The 19253-nt window shown below is 41.8% G+C and overlaps 1 protein-coding gene across 5 annotated transcripts in view; it reads right to left on the reverse strand.

Moving 5' to 3' along the window:
• The window catches only part of MRRF (mitochondrial ribosome recycling factor), a 47572-nt gene that overhangs the window by 27534 nt on the left and 785 nt on the right, over positions 1–19253 (reverse strand). For 2 of the 5 annotated variants that reach the window (XM_054584435.1, XM_054584437.1), the window contains exons 2-5: positions 14159–14365; positions 11046–11201; positions 7048–7166; positions 622–713 (exon numbers count right to left, since the gene is read on the reverse strand). In XM_054584435.1, coding sequence (XP_054440410.1) covers positions 622–713; positions 7048–7166; positions 11046–11201; positions 14159–14342 — 551 coding nt within the window. In that variant the 5' untranslated portion in view covers positions 14343–14365. Of the gene's footprint in view, positions 1–621; positions 714–7047; positions 7167–11045; positions 11202–14158; positions 14369–19253 lie in introns of all 5 variants that reach the window. The other 3 variants (XM_054584439.1, XM_054584438.1, XM_054584440.1) reach the window with 3 other exon arrangements.

The raw sequence follows: 19253 nt of genomic DNA on the forward strand, positions 1-19253 counted from the left end.
AAAAGTCTAAGTTCTATATATTTATATAATTAACAATATTCTGTTCTTATACATCAATGTTTTCTTCAACAAGCAAGGACTAATGCAAAAACAACTGTTTAAGAAACATGGATTCAAGACTACAAGTATCGAGATCTTTTCTGTCTTGGGACCTTAGTCCAGGCACTTCCCTCTGCCTGAGAAGTCCTTTGCCAAGAATGACCCTTCCTCATCAGCAGGGGGTGATTCCTCAAAGGGCCCTCCCAGGCTAACATCATCCCCGCCACTACTGCCCCCAGCAAGTCCCTCTCTACTGGGTCTCACTGCCTTTCCCTTCCATGTAGCATTTCATTATCTGGAATGGCTTTATCTATTTATGGGTCCCATCTTCCCCAGCAGAATGCAAACTAACGAGGACAAGGTCTTTGTCGGGTTGACTGCTGCATCTTCAGGCCCTAGTACACAGGAGGTACTCAGTAAGTATTTCTGAGTCAGCAAACTGGACCTCAAAAGATGTTCGAACTTGCCAGGATGTGAAGTACAGGTAAAGCACGCTGTCAGCTAACAGTCTCATGGGGTTGGTTTCCTTCCAAGAACAACTTCCCCACTCCATCAAAATACATAAATTTCAGCCAAACTTACTTGGGAATGGGTACCCGAATTAGCGTCCCTTCCATTTCTGGGTTCAGATTCATTCCACTTTCTCTTATAGCCTTGATAGCTGCAGCTGTACACTGAAAACCAGATCAAAAGGTAAACAGAATTAGTAAATAATTATTACCAGATGCAAGCCCTCTGTCGATAACTGGCAACCCATCTTGGCAGAACATGGAAACATTTAGTTCTGTTACCAGTAAGATCAGGAAGTTACATTGGTGCAGAGTGCTTTGATCAAGCAGAATAGCAAACTATGTCCACTCCTGGTACCAGTGTACTGCGGGAGGAAAAAAAGCAAAGAGAAGGAAAAAATAAAAAGAAAACAGCTCTGCTTCTTTGAAAAGATTTCAATGGTTTGAGGCAAGACAGATCAAAACCACAATAAATCCTCAAGGGAGGGGGGCTGGTCTGTGCAAAGATTGGTGTAAAGACAGATGAAAGATTTTATACATTAAAAATTCCAGTTGACATTTTACACTCAAAATATACCAGTGCCGATTTGGAATGAGTAAATAAATTTAACTCATTCGTATCTACACTCACAGCACCCTCATTCACATTCTAGAACAAGCAATGACTCTCTGCTGGGGTGCGCTCCAGGAAAGGCAGAATGGTACACGGGCTAAAAGCATGCACTCTGGAGTCAGGAAGATCTCAGTTCAAATCCCAGCCCTGCTGATGACCTGACCCTGGGCAAGGAGCCTGACCTCTCTGAGCTTCCATTTCATCATCTGAGACCACATGGTACGTACACCTCAGAAGGGACTGAATGATGTGGCATCAGCAATGCATCTTCTCTGTATCTGGTCCACACAGGAACACCCGGGGACGTTATTATATGCATATAGTATACAAAGGTAAGGACGTGCACAACCCCCAAACAAGGCCGAGATGATGTCACCACTTAGCGGATGCACTGCCGTCCTGCCTGTCATCCCCCAGAGTCTTCCCTGACACAGTCCTGTGCTCTAATGTGCCAAGCTATGCACTGGCACATTGATTTCCCACAGCACCACGCCCCTCCTCAAGCGACACTGTAACCACACCTGGTATGCAATCCTAAAGGATAAGATAGCAGCGCGGGAGGGAGATACTTCCCTTGGCATGACGGAATTCATAAAAATGAGGCCACTGACATTTTCCAAAAAATCCTAGTTTTGACTGGAGTCAATCCACATCACTTGGCTTCGCGGGGCCAACTCTCAGCCTTGAGCTCCTCCCCAGGCTTCTGGTTCAAAGAACGGGGTTTGTGGCTGGTCTGGTTTACTTTTCCGGGGCTTGTTTTGGTTTTTGAGGGACTGCCTAAGAAATCTTATCTATTACATTTTCTACATGGCCTTAATTCTACAAGGACATGAGGGGAAACCATAAGGTCAAAAGATAAACCAGAACTTTCACAGGCTGATGAATCATTTCCTTGGGTGGCTGTACACAGAACCCAACAGTGTGGCCACTGCTGAAAACAGTGAATTCTTTAAATGGTACCTTTGACCACAGACTATTGGGGTGGGAAGGGATCTGTGACATACCAAGCACAGTCCCTTCCCTATGGATACAGGGATCTGCCGGGTAAGGTCGCACCCCTCAGCACAAATGGTCTTTCCGGAGGGCCCGGAGCCGGGCGGCGAGCGCCTCGCCCGCCACACTTGCACTTGCTGGCAGCGTGAGGTGGAGACACCGGCCTACTCAGCTCGCGGTCCAGTGATGTCACTCTGTCTGCACACTCTTCTCAATGCCCTAGCTCCATGTACTTAGTCACCGTGGCACAGAGGGGGTGATTTTTTTTTTAATAGCCAAAAATAATTTGGAATTAGATCTGGTGTAGTAAGGCTTTGGCCAAGGTAAATAAAAGAGCGAGATAAAGAAATGAAATATGCCTCTGCAGGAGAACAGCTGTTTTCCTTAATAAAACGAAACACAGGTTTTCTACAGTTAACAATGAAGAGAGAATCTTTGAAGAGAAGGCCCGATCTCAAGTCTCCCAATCCTCCCCTTCTGATGCCTCTCACTGAAGGACCATAACTCGTTGCGGTAACACCCTACCACCATCCCATCCTTTCTCAGCCGGACCCGAACGTTTCCATACAACCTTCCCCTGCGGGCACCAACTGCTGACACCAAGCTGGCCAGTCACTATCTCTCAATATTTACATCTTCTCAATACAAGGCTCAGAGTCAGGCACGCAGTAAAGTGCTCTGTAAAAGGCTGATGAATGAGTATACTAGTAAACAGACTCAGGCCTATTAGAAAAACTCATCTACTTACTTTTACTTTATACATATAACCCCCCAAAACCTTACTTTATACTTTACTTGTTCTGTACCCTCTCATATGCAGAAAAAAATGTAAATCAGGAGAGGTTTCATTTTGCACAGAAACCTACTAGAAGAGGTAGTTCTAAAATATTCTAAATATGTATACTTTAGTTTGATGTGGTAGGATGCAGAGACTCAGAGAATTACAGTCATTTTCCCAACATGACTTCTGAACTACTCATGGCTCAGATAAAAAGGCTTGTATTCCTATCTCATTTCCATCTTTTTTTTTTAATCCTCACCCAAGGATGTATTTATTGATTTTAGAGAGAGGAAGGGAGAGAGACAGAGAGAAACATGGGTGTGAGAGAGAAACATCAGTCGATTGCCTTCAGTACACACCCTGACCTGGGATCAAACCTGCAACCTAGGTATCTGCCCTGACCGGGAATTGAACCCGTTTGGGTTTTTTTTTTGGCGGGGGGGGGGGGGGGGAGGGTGGTGTATGGGCGATGCTCCAACCAACTGAGCCACTGGCCAGAGTGCGTATTTCCATCTTTTATCTTAGCCTTTGTCCCTCATGGAAGGGATGCTCACCAGTACCCCAGGGCAAATAAGCTGTTCTCCAAAGCCAACACACCCACTGGTTTGGCTGCCTGCAGTGCTGTGTTAAGAAAGATCACAGACCCCATCTGGGGTCAAGCAGGAAAGGGTGTTGTCATCAGTCATCAATTAGCAATGTCTGCTCTTGCCATTCTTAAGTTAATCTATGCTAAGGGACAAAAGATGATAAAACTTTTGTAGACAGGTGAACAAGTCCTTGACCCTTTGGGTTCGGGTCAACTTGGTTAGTGCCGTTTCAATCAATGGCTGGCCTTCAATTTTCTTTATATCTCAGAGTCTCTAGAATGTAAGGTCTATGAAAGTAGGAACCTTATTTGTCTTAATCATCAGTGAATTCCAGCACCTCAAATGAAACCTAATAACTTGCAGGGACTCAAAAAATATTTGCTGAATGAGTGGTAAAAGGAGCACAGGCGTCCCTGTCACACAGATCTACGTTCAAATCTTGGTTCTGTGACAATGGTGTGAACGTACAGGAGGTGTTTTACTTCTCTGAGCCTCAGCTGTCTCATCCGTAAAATGGAACAAATAATCCTTAATTTTAGAGAGTACCTGTGTTGGTCACTTGAAACAAAACATGAGAAAGCAGTGCCCGGCAGCACTACTGACACTCAGTACCCACGAGCTTCCTTCCTTCCACAAGGGAAATAACGGAGACTGCAATTTTTCTTTTTCATTTGCCTTGTTCAAATCATGCTGCGGTTTTTACTCCCTTCTTTTCTTTCCCATCATTAACTCTAGCTGCAGGCAAGTTTATGAAAAGCAGCAACTATGTGTATCATTTATCAAGCAGGACACATGTTAAACAAATGCAACACAGTTTTCTGCCTTCAGTGCATTTGAAAAGATTATGCATGTAAATCTGCATCACGTCCCCACAGCATGACACAGAAACGCGCAGGTCTGGAAAGAAAGCCAACGGCATGTGCAACAGAAAGGAATTACATAAACACAGAGCATTAGCTCAGCATTTGAAGCTATGAACCTGGGTACTCTATGGACAGCTTCTAAAGTGGAGGAAGGAAATGTTTAGTTAAGACTATTTGTTTAATACATACACCAGATGAGATAAAGGAATTCAAAAGACAATGTAACTCACACTTCCTCATTCTGTCCTTGTAAAGAGCCTCTCTACTGAGATGCTAGTAAAGGTTTTTTTTTTCTTTTTTTTCATCTTCTTCTAAACCCACAGAATTTCAACTTGGATAGATGGCAAAGATGCCTTGGTTGAAAAATGAAGATATACTCCAACTTCCTAAGAAAAAATTAAGCTGTTAATATCTCCTCCTGCCTCCTAAGATGTGCTGGTGGCCAATCAGGTGCTTCTTCTGTGAATGCCATTTGCTATTTAATAACAGAAGTGGCTGCCTCTGAAAAGCAATCTGCCTGATGAAGTCTTCAAGCTGTGTAATTAGGAGGCTATTCCCTAAATTGGCCTGCAGTGCCTATGGGATTAGATGAACCAGGCGGAGAGGCCCCAGCAGTACAGAGGGGCCAGAAAGGGAGAGGGGTGACAGTTCCCCTTCCGTCCATTGCTCAGCTCCTCAGTAACACCAGGAATGAGAGCCTCCCTTCCATCAACCTAACAACAAGCATTCATCCATTTGAGGAAGATTTACTGAGCGCTTCCACGTGCCAGGCACTGTTTTAGGTGCTCCACACAATGAGCAAGTTGAGATCCGATTCCTGCATTCCAAGCTCACAATCCAGTGACAGTGAGGTGGAAAATAAAGATGTAAGTATACGTATAACTATTAATAATGGCACAAGCAGCGAAGAAAAGAACTGTGCTCAGAAGCGAGGTTAGCGTGGAGGGATGATTTCGGTTGGGTAGATGACGGGAGCCTTTCCTGGGAAAGCGACGTTTAACCTATGACCCAACTGATGTCACCCCAATCAATTCAACAAAAATATAAATAAGTAAAAACAAAAAATAAAAAAATAAGTGGCAAATAGACAGATAGATAGATAGCAACTAGCCAGGCAAGAGTGTTCCAAGCAAAGGGAAGGGCACATGCGAAGCCCTAAGGATGCAAAGAACGTGGAGTGTTTGAGGGACTGAAAGACCAGCGCGGCCAGGGCAGTGTGCAAGGGTGCCAGCGGCACAGGACTAGAGACATTGGGACACACAGGCAGGGGCCACATCATACCAAGCCTTCTAAGCCGCAGTAATTTTTTCTTACTTGGCCCTGGCCTGTGTGGCTGAATTGGTTAGAGTGTCATCCGATAAACTGAAAGGTCGTGGGTTTAATTCCCAGTTAGGGCACATACCTAGGTTGTGGGTTCGGTCCCCGGTGGGGGTGCATATGAGAGGTTACCAATTGGTATTTCTCTCTCACATTGAGGTTTCTCTCCCGTTCTCTCTCTCGCTCCCTTCCCCCTCTCTCTAAAATCAACAAGCATGTCCTCGGGTAAGGGTGAAAAAAAGAAAAAGATTACTTGAAGCCACTGGTAAATGTAAAGCATGAGAATGACATAATCCAATGTATATTTTTAAAAGTTCACTCTGGCTGCAGTACGGAAAATGGAATGGGGGCCTATGCCTGGCACATTAGCTACAACAGCCCTCTGATTTGGAAGTGTTCATAGCAAGGGCTTTTCCTTACTCATATCTCTAATCCAGTGTGTCAAATCGAGCAGGTTCACCTTTGGTCTGTCTTTGGGACAGACACACTGAAACAGACAATGGGAAAAGGAAGGGACTTCAGATTCTTTCATCTCCTATTAACAAATGAGGAAATGGAAGCCCAGAGAGTGAAGCAAGGTCAAACAGCCAGCTGGCAGTAGAGATGGGACCTGGTTCCGGGTCCCCTAGGACTCCCAATCCAGGTTAATTCCCCTGGACCAATAAAAGAAAAGCCTACTGTCTTCCTCACCTAGGCTTAAAAGCACAGCCCCAGGATTGCAACAATCTAATGCAACCCACCGTCAGCCTTGGAAGCACAGCACTCTGCGCAATATTCTGCAACTGTCAGTCCAGTTTGAAAAGAGCGCAACTTCCTGGAGGATCTGCTCCAAACACTAATGCAGGGTCACAAACTGGTGGCTCATTATGTTTTTTTTTCTCATAATCTTTTTTAAAAAGTGAGTTAGTCATCAATATTTTACAAGGATCTTACATAAAAATTTGGATTATGGGCTTCTTCTGGACATAAAAATCAAGATCTGGTGACACTGGCGATGCCCAGCAAGAGCTGGGCAGAGGCCGCTCCCTTGAGACAGGGCCCAGGCTCCCCGGTTTACCAGGGCGCCCCGAGCCCCGCCAGGCTGGCCAGGCACCAGTCACCCGATGCCATTATTGTTCTCTCAGATGGGGCCTGTTTCAGTATTCAAATTACTTGCCTGGCTTCTATAGTGTTTGAGTTCAACAGAAAAGGAATTTGGAAACAGGCAAGAGCTTTTCCTTACCCCTAAGTTCCCTTTATTATGCCTTGTCTCTTGTTTCATCCCAAGTGCTCTCCTGACTTGACCCAGCCTCCTCCACTTCAAAAGAGGCCATGAATAAGGACCCTTTTAGTGAGGCCATCTTACCTCTGGGAAGCTGGCCATGTTCACCAAAATCAGCTGCGGCGACTTCATGGAGATCTGGCCAATCTGGTTTAAAGCAAAGTTCCCGTCAGCAGTTACCACAGTGATGTGATCGAGGGATCCTAAAAAAAGTGATAGGATCTTAGAATTCAGAACGACCTAGTACCCCCACATCTAAGTCCCTATCTAATTCAGAGGAGCTAATATTTAGGGGCCCCTTATCAATGTGGCAAGACTATTCATGGGGCTTCCATAGGCACACAGTGTCATGTGACGGAAAGAGATGTTGACATGTTGACAGAAAGAGGCTGGAATTCCTTACCCACAACCGTGGTGGCCAGCCTTCCTGGTTCGCCTGTGCCCGGGGCCTTCCAGAGTCACAGGACTTTGAGAGCTACAACTGGAAAGAGCTGGTCACTGCTACTTTGCCATTTATTAACCATGAAACCTCAGACAAGTTTACTTACCTTCTCTACACCTTGGTTTCCAGATCAGTCAAAAAATAACTACCTTACAGGATTAAAATGAGGGTTATAGCTAAAAATAAACAACCATGTATATAAGCACCAAAACATAAGCATAAAAAAGGAAGCTCTTACTAACCCCTTAAGGTCAGGTGTGCTTAGCTCTAACTCCAGTCGAGGTTCTTTCCCTTATTTGAGTACCAGTGGACTCAAATTTGGCAGTGCATCAGAATCGCCAGGGAGCTTTTTAATTTAGATTTCTGGGCCCTGCCCCCAGAGATCCCAACTCTATAGGCTTCTTGGGAGCCTGTGATTTGGGAGGAGCCTATCTATCTATCTATATATATTTTTTAAAAGATCACCACATGATTCTGACACACAACCACGTTTGAAGCCATTTCATTATACCACCCACCTTGATTTTGGTACTTAGACCCCCTTTAGAAAAAATAGACACACACCAACTATTAACACTTAACTGTTACCCCGGATCTGATCTTCATCCATATCTGAGTTCTAGAAAACTTTGGGCAAAATTTTCAGAAACTCAACAAAGCAAGCAAATAAAGCCACAGTTACAGGCAGAAAAGGGGCATTATTTAAAATCCCTGATTTTCCATTCAAACGAGAACTAGAGGAAAAATCTTAACTATTAACAGTAAGAACCACTCATGGATGCCTCATTCTGAGACACAGAGAGGAAGGAGGTGTTGGGGGAATGGAGTCTTTTAAACAAATGGGGAGGTTGTCCCAGCAAACTGCTGATAGCATAATGCTGTGGCCCAAAGATCTGATCAGAAGTACTCAACCAGATTCAACATCATCAGAACAAGAAGGTGGCTGAGAGCCCTGGCTTCAACCCGGAAAAGCCCCCAGAGATATAAGAGTGAGAGTTTTCTTGAGTCTAAGACAAATGTTCTGGGTTCAAATGCCAACTCCACCACCTCCTGATGGTGAGACCCTGGGCAGATCCCTTCATCCTTTGGGCTATCTGTTTCCTGGTCTCTACACAGAGCATAAAAATTGTACTCATCTCATAGGGCTGTTATGAGAATTAAATGAAAGAGTTTATGAAAAGCACTTATAACTGTATCCTGGCATATCTAAGTGCCCAATAAATGAGGATTTTTTTTTTTATCACTTCTTGACTTTCTCCTATGTTTTAACCAAACTAATCTATTTACAATGTCTCTAATATAGTCTGCTCTTTCTGGCCTCACAACCTTTAGCATATATTTTTTCTTTCTACTGAGAATGCCCTTGTCTGTTCAGATAACTCCTGCTCATTTTTAAACACTCAATTATAATAGTGTCTAATCTTGGAAATCTCACCTGACCTCCTAGGCTCGATTACAAATCCCCTTATGGGCTTCCAAACATCCTATGCAGACTTCTATAGTAATGATAATCAGTATTTGCTCAGCACCTCTTATGAGGAAGACATTGTGCTAAATGCATCTATAGTTTATCTGCTTTCATTATCACAATAACCCTGAGATAGTTCCGTCATTTTACAGATGGGGAAACGGAGGCACAGAGAGTAACTTGCTCAAGGTCACAAGAAACCTTAATAATAGAGCTGGAATTCAAACCCAGTTCTGACCAACTCCAAAGCTAAGGTCTTTCCCACTCTGATCTACTGTGAGTTTGTACATTTTGGTTTACGTCTATCCCTTCACATTAGGCTCTAGTCTCTGCGAAGGTGGGGAGAATTCTTTTCCCTATCTACATACCTATTAACCAGCATACAATGAGTGCTCAGTAATGCTTTGACGATAAATGAATGTATGTGTGGATGGGTGAGTGAGGGAGGGCAAGAAGAGACAAGCGAATAAACCCGTATCGTAGACAACTATTAAAAACAATCAACTACCTTGGAGATAGAAACTGTTGGAAGACAGAGGGAGGTGTAAGAAGAAAAGTGCCTGCTGGTTCAGATAGTAATGAAAGATGATATGGAAGAATCTAGCTGAAAAAAGACTGGCTACATTCAGCCTGGTTCACCCAGTCTCTCCATGGCTCCAGGTCCTACGTAAAATGTTACACAAACAAGACCCTAAGAGAAAGAAGCAAAGGGGAAATACCGGTGGGAGGCCTTTTGAAAATGGACCTTAAGGCAGCTTTCCGGGGCTGCCTGAGCTGCCCTGCCACGGGAGCCCCCACACAGGCTCCCCAGTGCGTGACGCGGCGCCCCCACTGCCTACGCCCGCATCGACGGAACGCATCAAATCCTTTTCCCTCAATCTGTCCCCGGTGAGAATCTCCCTCAGCCTCATTCCTGCCCCTCATTTTCTCAGAGGTTAACTTTTAACAAATTACACTCCCAACCTCTTTCCAGGCCCATCGTCTCTTTAAGTTCAACGAGAGTGGAGCTTGCTGGCTAATTTTAAGGATCACATTTCTCCCTGAGCTCCTCTCAAACTACTCTCTGGTTTCGGCTACAGAATGTTAACAGGCCAGAAGGCACAGGGGAGACAAAGCACTTTATCAGTTTCATACCTAAAATAATAAGCAAGTTTAAAATAAACAGTTGGGAGAGATTGAATGGCACGCTCTACTGTCAGCAAAAGCTGAAATGCCCCAGTCTAAAAGTTGACAAATGACGGAATGGTCTTCTGGTTTCACACTGGATCTTGTCTCTGAACTCAGTATGTTTCTGCTGGTGTTTATAAATGGAGCCGTGTATTTTTCACTTGGTTTTCTTAAGAACAAGTTCTTGAAATATTCTCTAGTTTCCTTATGAACTATCCAAACCAAGATGTGAGTGGGAACAACCCAAGCTCCCACAGATACCTTCAGAGGGGGTCCCAGGCTTGACTCTAGTATGATGACAATCTCCAAAAGGCCAATTTAACAGCAATTGGATTTTTCCTGCCTGCCTGCACCATTAGCTGACAACCCACTTCTTCCATCACATCTGCAAACAGTTCTCCTAGACAGTTCTGACATTTCCCACTTAGAAAAGCCTCTTTCAGGAAGTTATTAACCCAAACGTAATCTTCCTGGTCAAGCTCAGGGGTACAGAAATGCCTCAGGTGGGCAGGTTTGCAGTCAGTTGGTTCCCGGTAAGGGATGAGACTGGCAAAATAGGATGAACTGAAAAATCAGACTGAAGATGTCAGTTACTATGAGGCTAAATACCTAGAAGCATATGTAATGTTTCTTACAGTCATAATAAAACTCCGAATTTTTGAGAGGAATCGCACGAGAGCAAGACCATGCCTGTTTTTGTCCACCACTGTGTGCCGCCACGACGCCTATCTCAGAGTAGACGACTATTTGCTGAATGGATAAAGCGATGTTAACTATAGGCCAGCCACCTGCTAGAACCGTTTCATATGTTAACTCACTTATTTCAAGACCCACCCCGAAGCTATCAAGTAGGAATCAGACAAGGGAACTGAGGACCAGAAAAGTACAGTAACTGCCCGTGGTTGCCAAGTTAGTCAGTGTCACAGCCGGCACTGAAACGCAGCTCTGCCACAGCCCCGACCGTCCCACTGCGCCCGTCTCCGAAATCCTGGTTCAGCCACCAACCTGGTGCAGTCCTTATGTTGACCGTCTTGGTGAAATTATCCTTGAGTGCTTCCAACACAGACTTCATTTCTTCTTCCACCTCTTCCAGCCTGATTATATCCTCAACCAAGGCAGTGTTAAGATTCACTCTGGTTTGGGACTGTCCTTTCCCTTTGGCTAGAAAGTCAACATTCAATGAATAAAAGAACAGCAGACAATAAACAATCAGTGAAGAAGTGCCTATTATGTGCAGAGCAAAATTCCAAGTGCTGGAAAATTATAGAATGTTACCGCCGCCCTATAAAAAAGCCTACATCTACTGAGTGTCTACTAGAGACCCAGCACTGCGCTCAACATTTTCTCAGATACTAGGGAAGGCACAGAGCTTATAAAGAGATACCCCAGGTGAAAATCCTGGCTATGATGCAAGCGAGCCTAATGACCTTGGGCACGAGACTACTTTTCTGAGTGTCAGGTTCCTTACCTGGAAAACAGGGATAATACCTATATTGCTACATTGCTACATGGATACAAATTAAGTAATTCAGCTACCCAAAAGAACACTGTCCACATGGCAGGCACCCCACAAGTAAATTAATTCCTTATTTTTCAGAAAAATAAACAGAAGATGAGAAAGGCACAGTGACTTGCCTAATGTCGCAACGTCATGAAAGAGTAAAACCAAGGTGTGGTTCCAGATCTCTCTAATTCTAAACCCATGAACTTTTCATTAGGCTGCCTCTGTAAAATCTAATTGGGGATACAGGGAATACAAAACAGGAAGGAAATGAATACTAAGACAAGGATATGCAAAGTATGGGATGGCTGATGCAGACAAACAGAACAACAGTAGTTCAGAAACATTAAACACTACTAGTGGTAGTGACATTGGCCTATACTGTATTTTGGAAAATTAATAGCATTAGAAGCTAAACAAAACTGTTTTATGTCTAAACCATCATGGCAACTTTTCATATGCATTCTGTAATGTGCATGCACACAGATAACTCCGGTGAGTAACACAAATATTCTTGCCTATCTTCATGGAGGGTAGGGGAAGGAGAAAAAAGAAAAATATTTAAATAATATCCTATGTTTGTTTATTAAATACTCAACAAATATTTATTGAAATTCATTCACAACAAAGGTCATTGAACATCTTATAGTGAGCTAGATCCTGTGCTATTTGCATGGCATATTATAATTTACAATGCAAGTTTAAATACATTCTTCTATTAGACATTCAAAGCAGCTTTGAGGTAGGAAGAATAGAGATCACAATTGTTCCCATTGTGCAGATGAGAAATCTAAGGCACAGCCATTCAAATGTTTTGCCCAAAGTAACCAACTAGTAAGCAGCCAAGTGACTTTTTTTAACTTTTATTTGCTTGTGTCACCATCATGCTTAAAACCTCATTGCTCTTAACAGGCTAATGACAGAGTTTTCAGAACCAGTGAAAGATGTAAATCTTCAGACTCAGAAACACAAGTTCCAAAGAGGATAATAAAAGTAAATTCGTACTCAGATGCTTGTGAATGCAGAAAACCAAGGGCAAAGAGATCTGAGAAACAACAAACAAGACAAATAACCCATAAAGAATCAAAGTTTAGCACAATAGCATACTTTCCAAGAGCAGCAATGGAAGCCAAAAAAAATAATAAAAATAATGTTTTCAATTTCAGATTTTTTAAACCAAGTATTCATGTTAAAAATCTGCAGGTAAAGAACCTGACACAAAAGACACCCTAAAGTAAAAAGCTAAGTAAATACTTGTAACACATGCAGTCAACAAAGGATTAGCATTCCTAGTATAAAAAGAAATCAATAAAACCAAAAGAAAGTCAAACCGACTTTTTAAAAAGGCAATCGAAGACAAAAGCTAACTAGCCAATTAAATATGAAAAGATGCTGCTCACGTGCTATAGCTAACACGTAACTATATGTATGTATGCTGTGGGCATCAGCAGCCCCCGGCCTCCAGCTCTGCCACTAATGGGATAGGACCACGGGCCAATGCCTCACATGCGTAGCTCACACTTCCTCATTTGCAAAATGGTGAGACCTGGGCTTCACTAGATAATTTTAAGAATTTCTTCACTGGATAATTATAGTTCCTTCAAAGGATAATTGTTAAGGATTAAATTATTAAATGTGGGTGAATTCTTAAAAAATTTACAACATACAAATCAAAAGTTATTACTGTTGTCACTATTAACAGAATATAAGTCTTCTGTACGTTAATAATCTTTCAGCAACTTGTTAATTTTCCCGTTAACAGAAAAGGGAAGGTCTACATGACACCATAAAAAGGAAAGTCAGCAGAAAAATCATTCGGCAGCATATTTCTAGCACCATCCTTAGGAGTGGACTCCGTGACCCACCACTGCAAATAGCAGGTCTGCTTGACAATTTTCTGTCACTCATTTATTCAACAAAAATTTTTGATACATACTATGTATCAGGTCCTGTTAGATGCTAACCAAGAAAAACAGAGACCCGACCCTATTGGGTTCAGCATGGAAGACATATAACAAACAATAATCAAACCTACAATGAATTAACTAATTAATGAGTGCTACGCTAAGTACATCAAAGGTAAAATAACAGTGCGCACAAGTGCATGTAACAAGGGACTTGACCCAGTCTAAGAGGTCAGGGAAGGCTTCCCTGAGGAAGCGACATTTAAGCTGAGATCTGGGGTATATCAAAGTCTCATTCTTGGATGACACAAACCATTAAGATCATCCATCTAAATCCATGGCTTTAATACCCCTTGCCCAACAACCTTCTGGTTTTAATTTTACTTCCAAAATAGATCTTCCTATAAGAAGAAAATACGTTGATCCCTGCCTCAAGCATACTGGTGTGCTTGGCACTTATACCTCTAATTCTAAATTTAAAAGAAAGAAATTAAGTATTTCTGGGCCATGGTAATATATGAGGCAACATGGTAATGAGAAAACAGACCCTAGGTTCTCTGTCACTGTGACCTTTTAAGCTAATCAATCATATTAGCTGAGGCGCCATTTCCTCGTGTGGCAAGGGGAGAAATTCAGTACATCTCTGATACCCTTCCAGCTATAATAATTCAAGGGTTAAATATAAGAAAGTGTTGAGGAGGTCATATGTCTACCTTTGGCTTTCTTGGTAGCAAAATGACGGGATGGTACAGCTGGATGGGCCATGCATTGCCCATGGTCGTTTTGCTTTCCACTCACTGTCTTCAGTCTAACTTCCGAAACAGGTCTGGTCAAGGCTGCAAGGGAGCTGGAAAAGGCAGGGCGGACCAAGCGGAAGCACTTTAAACCCAAGGCCATGACTGAAGCCTCTGTGTGAACATCTACTAAAAAAAGTGAGACAAAAAGATCTAAGTAAAACAGACTCTATTACAATTTCAGGAAATAATTTGTACCCATTATCAAATAACTCCTATAAACTAAGCTATGTGCTAGACAATTTAAATACATTATCTTTAATCCTCCTCCCAATAGCCTACAAGGAAATATTGGGTTGGCCAAAAGGTCAGTTTAGCTTTTTCTGTTAACAGACAAGACGTATTTTTCATTTTCACCAATAACTTTATTGATTTGGATATTTTGAGTATGCCATCTATATCTCAAGTGGTATAATGTTGATTATTCTCAATTAATGTCTCAATTTGATCGCTATCGACCTCAACTGGTCTACCCAACCGTGGAACATCGCCAGTGAGAAATCTCTAGCACAAAACTTCACAAACCACTTCTAACATACTCGATCAATCACAGCACCTTTTCCATACAATGCACAAATCATTTTTGCATTTCAGTTGTGTTTTTATCTTTCTTGAAATAATAAACTGTAATGTGCCGAACAGTGTTGCTTTTCTTCTATCTTCAATATTAAAATGGTTACACAAAAATTCACCAATTTTGGTTTTATTTAAATGCACGCTGATATGACATCTGTCACAATTACAGTCTAACAAAATTGTTCCAAATGGAGTTAAAGACACTAAGCACTACTACAGCCATCTCAGGAAAATACCAAACCAACCTTTTGGCGGACCCAACACGATTAGCCCCATTTTACAGGAGGAAGAAATTGAGGCTCACAGAGATTTTGGTAACTGGCCCAAGCCTGTGGGACTCCAAATCACCACGCGCTTTCCACTGAACCAAAGGCCTCTTAGTGCACAATTTGCTTAGAGTTAAGCAAATGCACAGCAGCCTAAATCTTTAATGATGCTAATTAAATCCTTGTAGGTGAAAAGGCACAAAATCTTGATAAAGCTATACTATAAAAAGGGAGGGCAGTGCACTGGAAGAGGACTCGAAGCAAGAAAACCATTTCAACAGGCATAAAATGACTGGAAAATTCACGCGACAGCATTTAATTAAAATTTTCTTTGGTTCCTTATGCACTGATTACCAATTAGAATGCACTTTACTTTAATGTGAGTCTGAAGCATGGTTGAGGTTTGAGGTCTTCCATATTATGGAAATAAAGCTCTGGAAAATGCCACCCTTCTCTGTGTTAACACAAGTTACACATTATATTTCTGAGGTATTTGACTATGGAAAGATACTAGAGCCTACAGCTATCTCTGGGATAGAACAGTCCTAGCAAACTGACAAACGTGCTTCTGCCAGGAATCTGGCTATTACTCAGCTGAATATTAAAAACAATTAGCCTAAAATACCTGGAAGTTACTATCTTTGAAAATCAGTCTCATACCTCATTAAAACAACAAAGGAAAACCCCATCCTAAATTTTGATACAGTACAACGGACTTTGCAACCAGGAAGACTTAGAATCCCGTGCCAGCTCCGTCACTGACTAAACGTCCTGATCAACTGTCAAATGGGGGTAATTATAGTTATTCCTTAAGGTTGGGAAGAATAGAGTTTACGTGGCTGAAGCACGTGGCCCAGTGGCTAGCAGATAGCTGGAATCCTCCACAGGGATATCTATTGGTAGCTTTGACACTTTTCCTTTCGAAGACTTCCATGACAGGGTCAGACACAATAAAGAAATTTTGCATGTCATTACTGAGGCACAGGAAGCCCAGGGTCAGTCAGACCTGCATGTAAATTTTAACTTTGGGCAATTCACTCCATTTTTCTGGCCATCACTTTGCTCATCTGCAAAATGAGAAAAATGTCCTGATCTTAAAATGAGATGGCGAGTGTATGTAAAACACCTCGCACAGTGCCAGGAACACAACACCTGCTTAATAAGTTACTATCACTATTTATTTTTTTAAAAAAGCAAATGAGTGGCGCAAAGGCAAATAATTTCTCCTGACGGAATTTTTAATAACAAGGAATGTTAGCTATTAGTGATCAGTGTATGAAGTCAGTAAAAACAGATCTGGATAAAAAAAATAATAGTTTTTCCTCCTCTTCTTTAATTATCAATAGCTACTATTAATTAAGGTTGGGACTGGGCTGCTTGCTTTATCCATATTTTCCATTTAACCTTCTTAAAAATGCTACAAAGAAAGTATAATAATCTCCATATTACAGATGTAGAAACTAAGGCTCAAAGAGACCGCCACTGTCTGAGGGCATGGAGCTAATAGCTCTGCCCCATTTCAGCAAAACTGTTCACAAAGGTTTGGCTCCAAGTGAGGTTTCCATAGCTAGGCTTTTGCCTAATATAGCCACTGCCTAACCCACGCTTATATCCAAATATGGCTGTATAATAATGTGTGGTTTTTGTTTTTTTAATCTACAGGGTCCCAATCTGGCTGCTCCATTTAAGACAGGTTTCCTGGTGTTCCTGCTGCAGGTCATAATACCAATCCAGAAAGCAACAGGAAATCAAAATGGGTTAGAAATAAACAACCTTTGACAGAAAACGCAGCACCCAAAAGCAGACCCAGAACACGTGAACCGGAAAGCCAACTCTATAAATAAACCACATTGCTGAAATGCTTAAGGCGTAGATTTTGATTGCACAGAAGTCAAGAAATTTCAAAGTTGAAGTTCAATAAAGGCAGTCCCTTGGACTGTCTTTACCTTAAGGACATGCATATTAACACTTGGTTCAGCACAGATGAAGTCAAGGAAAGGAACTGTTATGGGAGCACAAATGTTATCCAACAAAATTAACCTATACACAGAAAAAACTATGGCAGGAAGCATCTGGACTTTGGACTGCAGTCTTGGAACTGGAATCTCAGTTCCCCCACTTACTACCTGTGACCTTGGTAGATCATTTAACCTTATTGAGCTAGTTTCCACTGCATCTTTACCACGGTGATATTGATGAGCCTTTAAAAAGATAATTGTAACAATAATGACACAATATAATAGTTATATAGTGATAACTATGCGCCACAAACAATTCTAAGTGCTGTACTGCATACATTAACTCACTGGAACCTTATGATAACCTTCTGAGGTATGTACTATAATTATATCCATTTTATGGATGAAGAAACAGAGGCCAAACATAGATAATTTGCCCAAAACTTTATTTCAGACAGCGCAGCTCCTGAGTCTGTGCTCCTAACCACTACACTATGCTGTGTACATAAAACACTCAGTACAATTATTGGTATTATTATTCAAACTGTTGACATATTTTTTAAAACTACTTGAAGCACATATTCTTTTTCCTAAGTTGAGGTTCTTAAAACTTGAATTTTCCTATTTTTCATAGGAGGTGCATTTTAATGTCAGAAAGAACTAGATGGGAACACAAAGTCTTGATTTATTCACTGTCCTAGCAACCCTTCCCAATCCAGCTGTATATTAGCTTATAATGTACATATTTTATAAATATAGGTATGCACACACACAGGCCCTTGCTGTATATAAAATACTTTCACACAGTGAACAAAATACAGGGCCGTACGGAAAGAAACCTCACAGGGTGATCTAATCATAAATTCTTAACTGAGCAGGCCATGGTATGCAGTCACGCCCCATAAATATACTCTTAACTTCTTTAGCAAAAGGTTTACCTTTGCCTTAACAATCCCTGTCCATTGCTTCTGTGCATCTAAGGTTAACACACCTTTGACGTGCTTCTTTTTCAAAGTAACCACTCTCAAGAGAGTACATCTTTTAAATATAACTGTAATTCAATCCCTGCCTTGCTTTCTCCCACCCTAATGTAATCTTATGTTCCCACCTTAATTCCAAAGGTATAAAGAAACTGCAAACTTTCATTCGCTAGAACACTGGAAATCTTGCTTCCTGGCAATTGTTGCAATTGTCAGTTTTGGTTCAAATAGATTCTTAAATTCTCTAGAGGTCTGAATATTTCTTACATCGACAGCATGGATTATCTAATTCCTACAATACCCAGAGTTGTGACTGTCATCGACATTTTACAAGTAAGCAAACTGATCTTTCATTTCCTTGATACTCCTCCTGCTTCAGGGTCTTCAAACAGGCTGTTGAATCTGTTTGGAATAATCTTCCCCCACCTTTTCAATGAACTATCTTCCATTTTTCTTTCAGACCTCAGTTTAAGCATCACTTCCTCAGAGTTCTGTTTTCCTTGACCATCTCCACCAGCCCAACTAGGTCAAAAGTCCTGCAGCCCAATTTCATAGCACCTATACTTTTTTTTTTTTTTAAAGAACTTTAACAATATTACTTCATATCTGTGCAGTTACTTGATCATGGTCTAAGTCCCCCCATGAGACTATTAGCACTACAAGGACTGACCTATGGTTTTCTTGCTCACAGTTGTATCCCCAGAGCCTAGCACAGTTCCTGGGTACAGAAAACACCAAATAAATGAGATGAATACATGAATCAAAGTCTAGAGAAATTAAGTCCTTGACCAAGGTCACAATGCTGGCACTAGAATTGAAATCTAAGCCTCAGGCAGCAGGTCCTGAGCTTTGCTTCCCACCCCTGCTTCAATTATCTTTTGGTTTGCCAAATTTTCACTTAGAGATGCTAGGACATGTTTTTCTCTGAATTCAGAGCCATGGAAAGTTATTCATAGTACCTGACTATATCATGTCCCTGGCACAGCCAAAGGAGGGATGAGACCCTTCAAAGGTGGAGAAAGAGCTTTGGCCCAAGAGACTGGAGTCTGGATTCCAATATTCCTACTTCATCATTCCCTGCCAACCGTTCTCTTTAGGTTCATTACCACCTTGTATCCAAAAAGCATTTGTGGCAGCTCTACTACCGATTTGTGACTTGTATCAAGTCATTTCTCCTAAGTTTCAACTATAAAGGGTCAGGCCAGGTTTTCATTCTTTACAATTATAAAACTCT

Source organism: Pteronotus mesoamericanus, unplaced genomic scaffold (genome assembly GCF_021234165.1).
Source record: "Pteronotus mesoamericanus isolate MK-2021 breed Mesoamerican mustached bat unplaced genomic scaffold, CSHL_Meso_final contig_78, whole genome shotgun sequence".
Taxonomy (NCBI): Eukaryota; Metazoa; Chordata; class Mammalia; order Chiroptera; family Mormoopidae; genus Pteronotus; species Pteronotus mesoamericanus.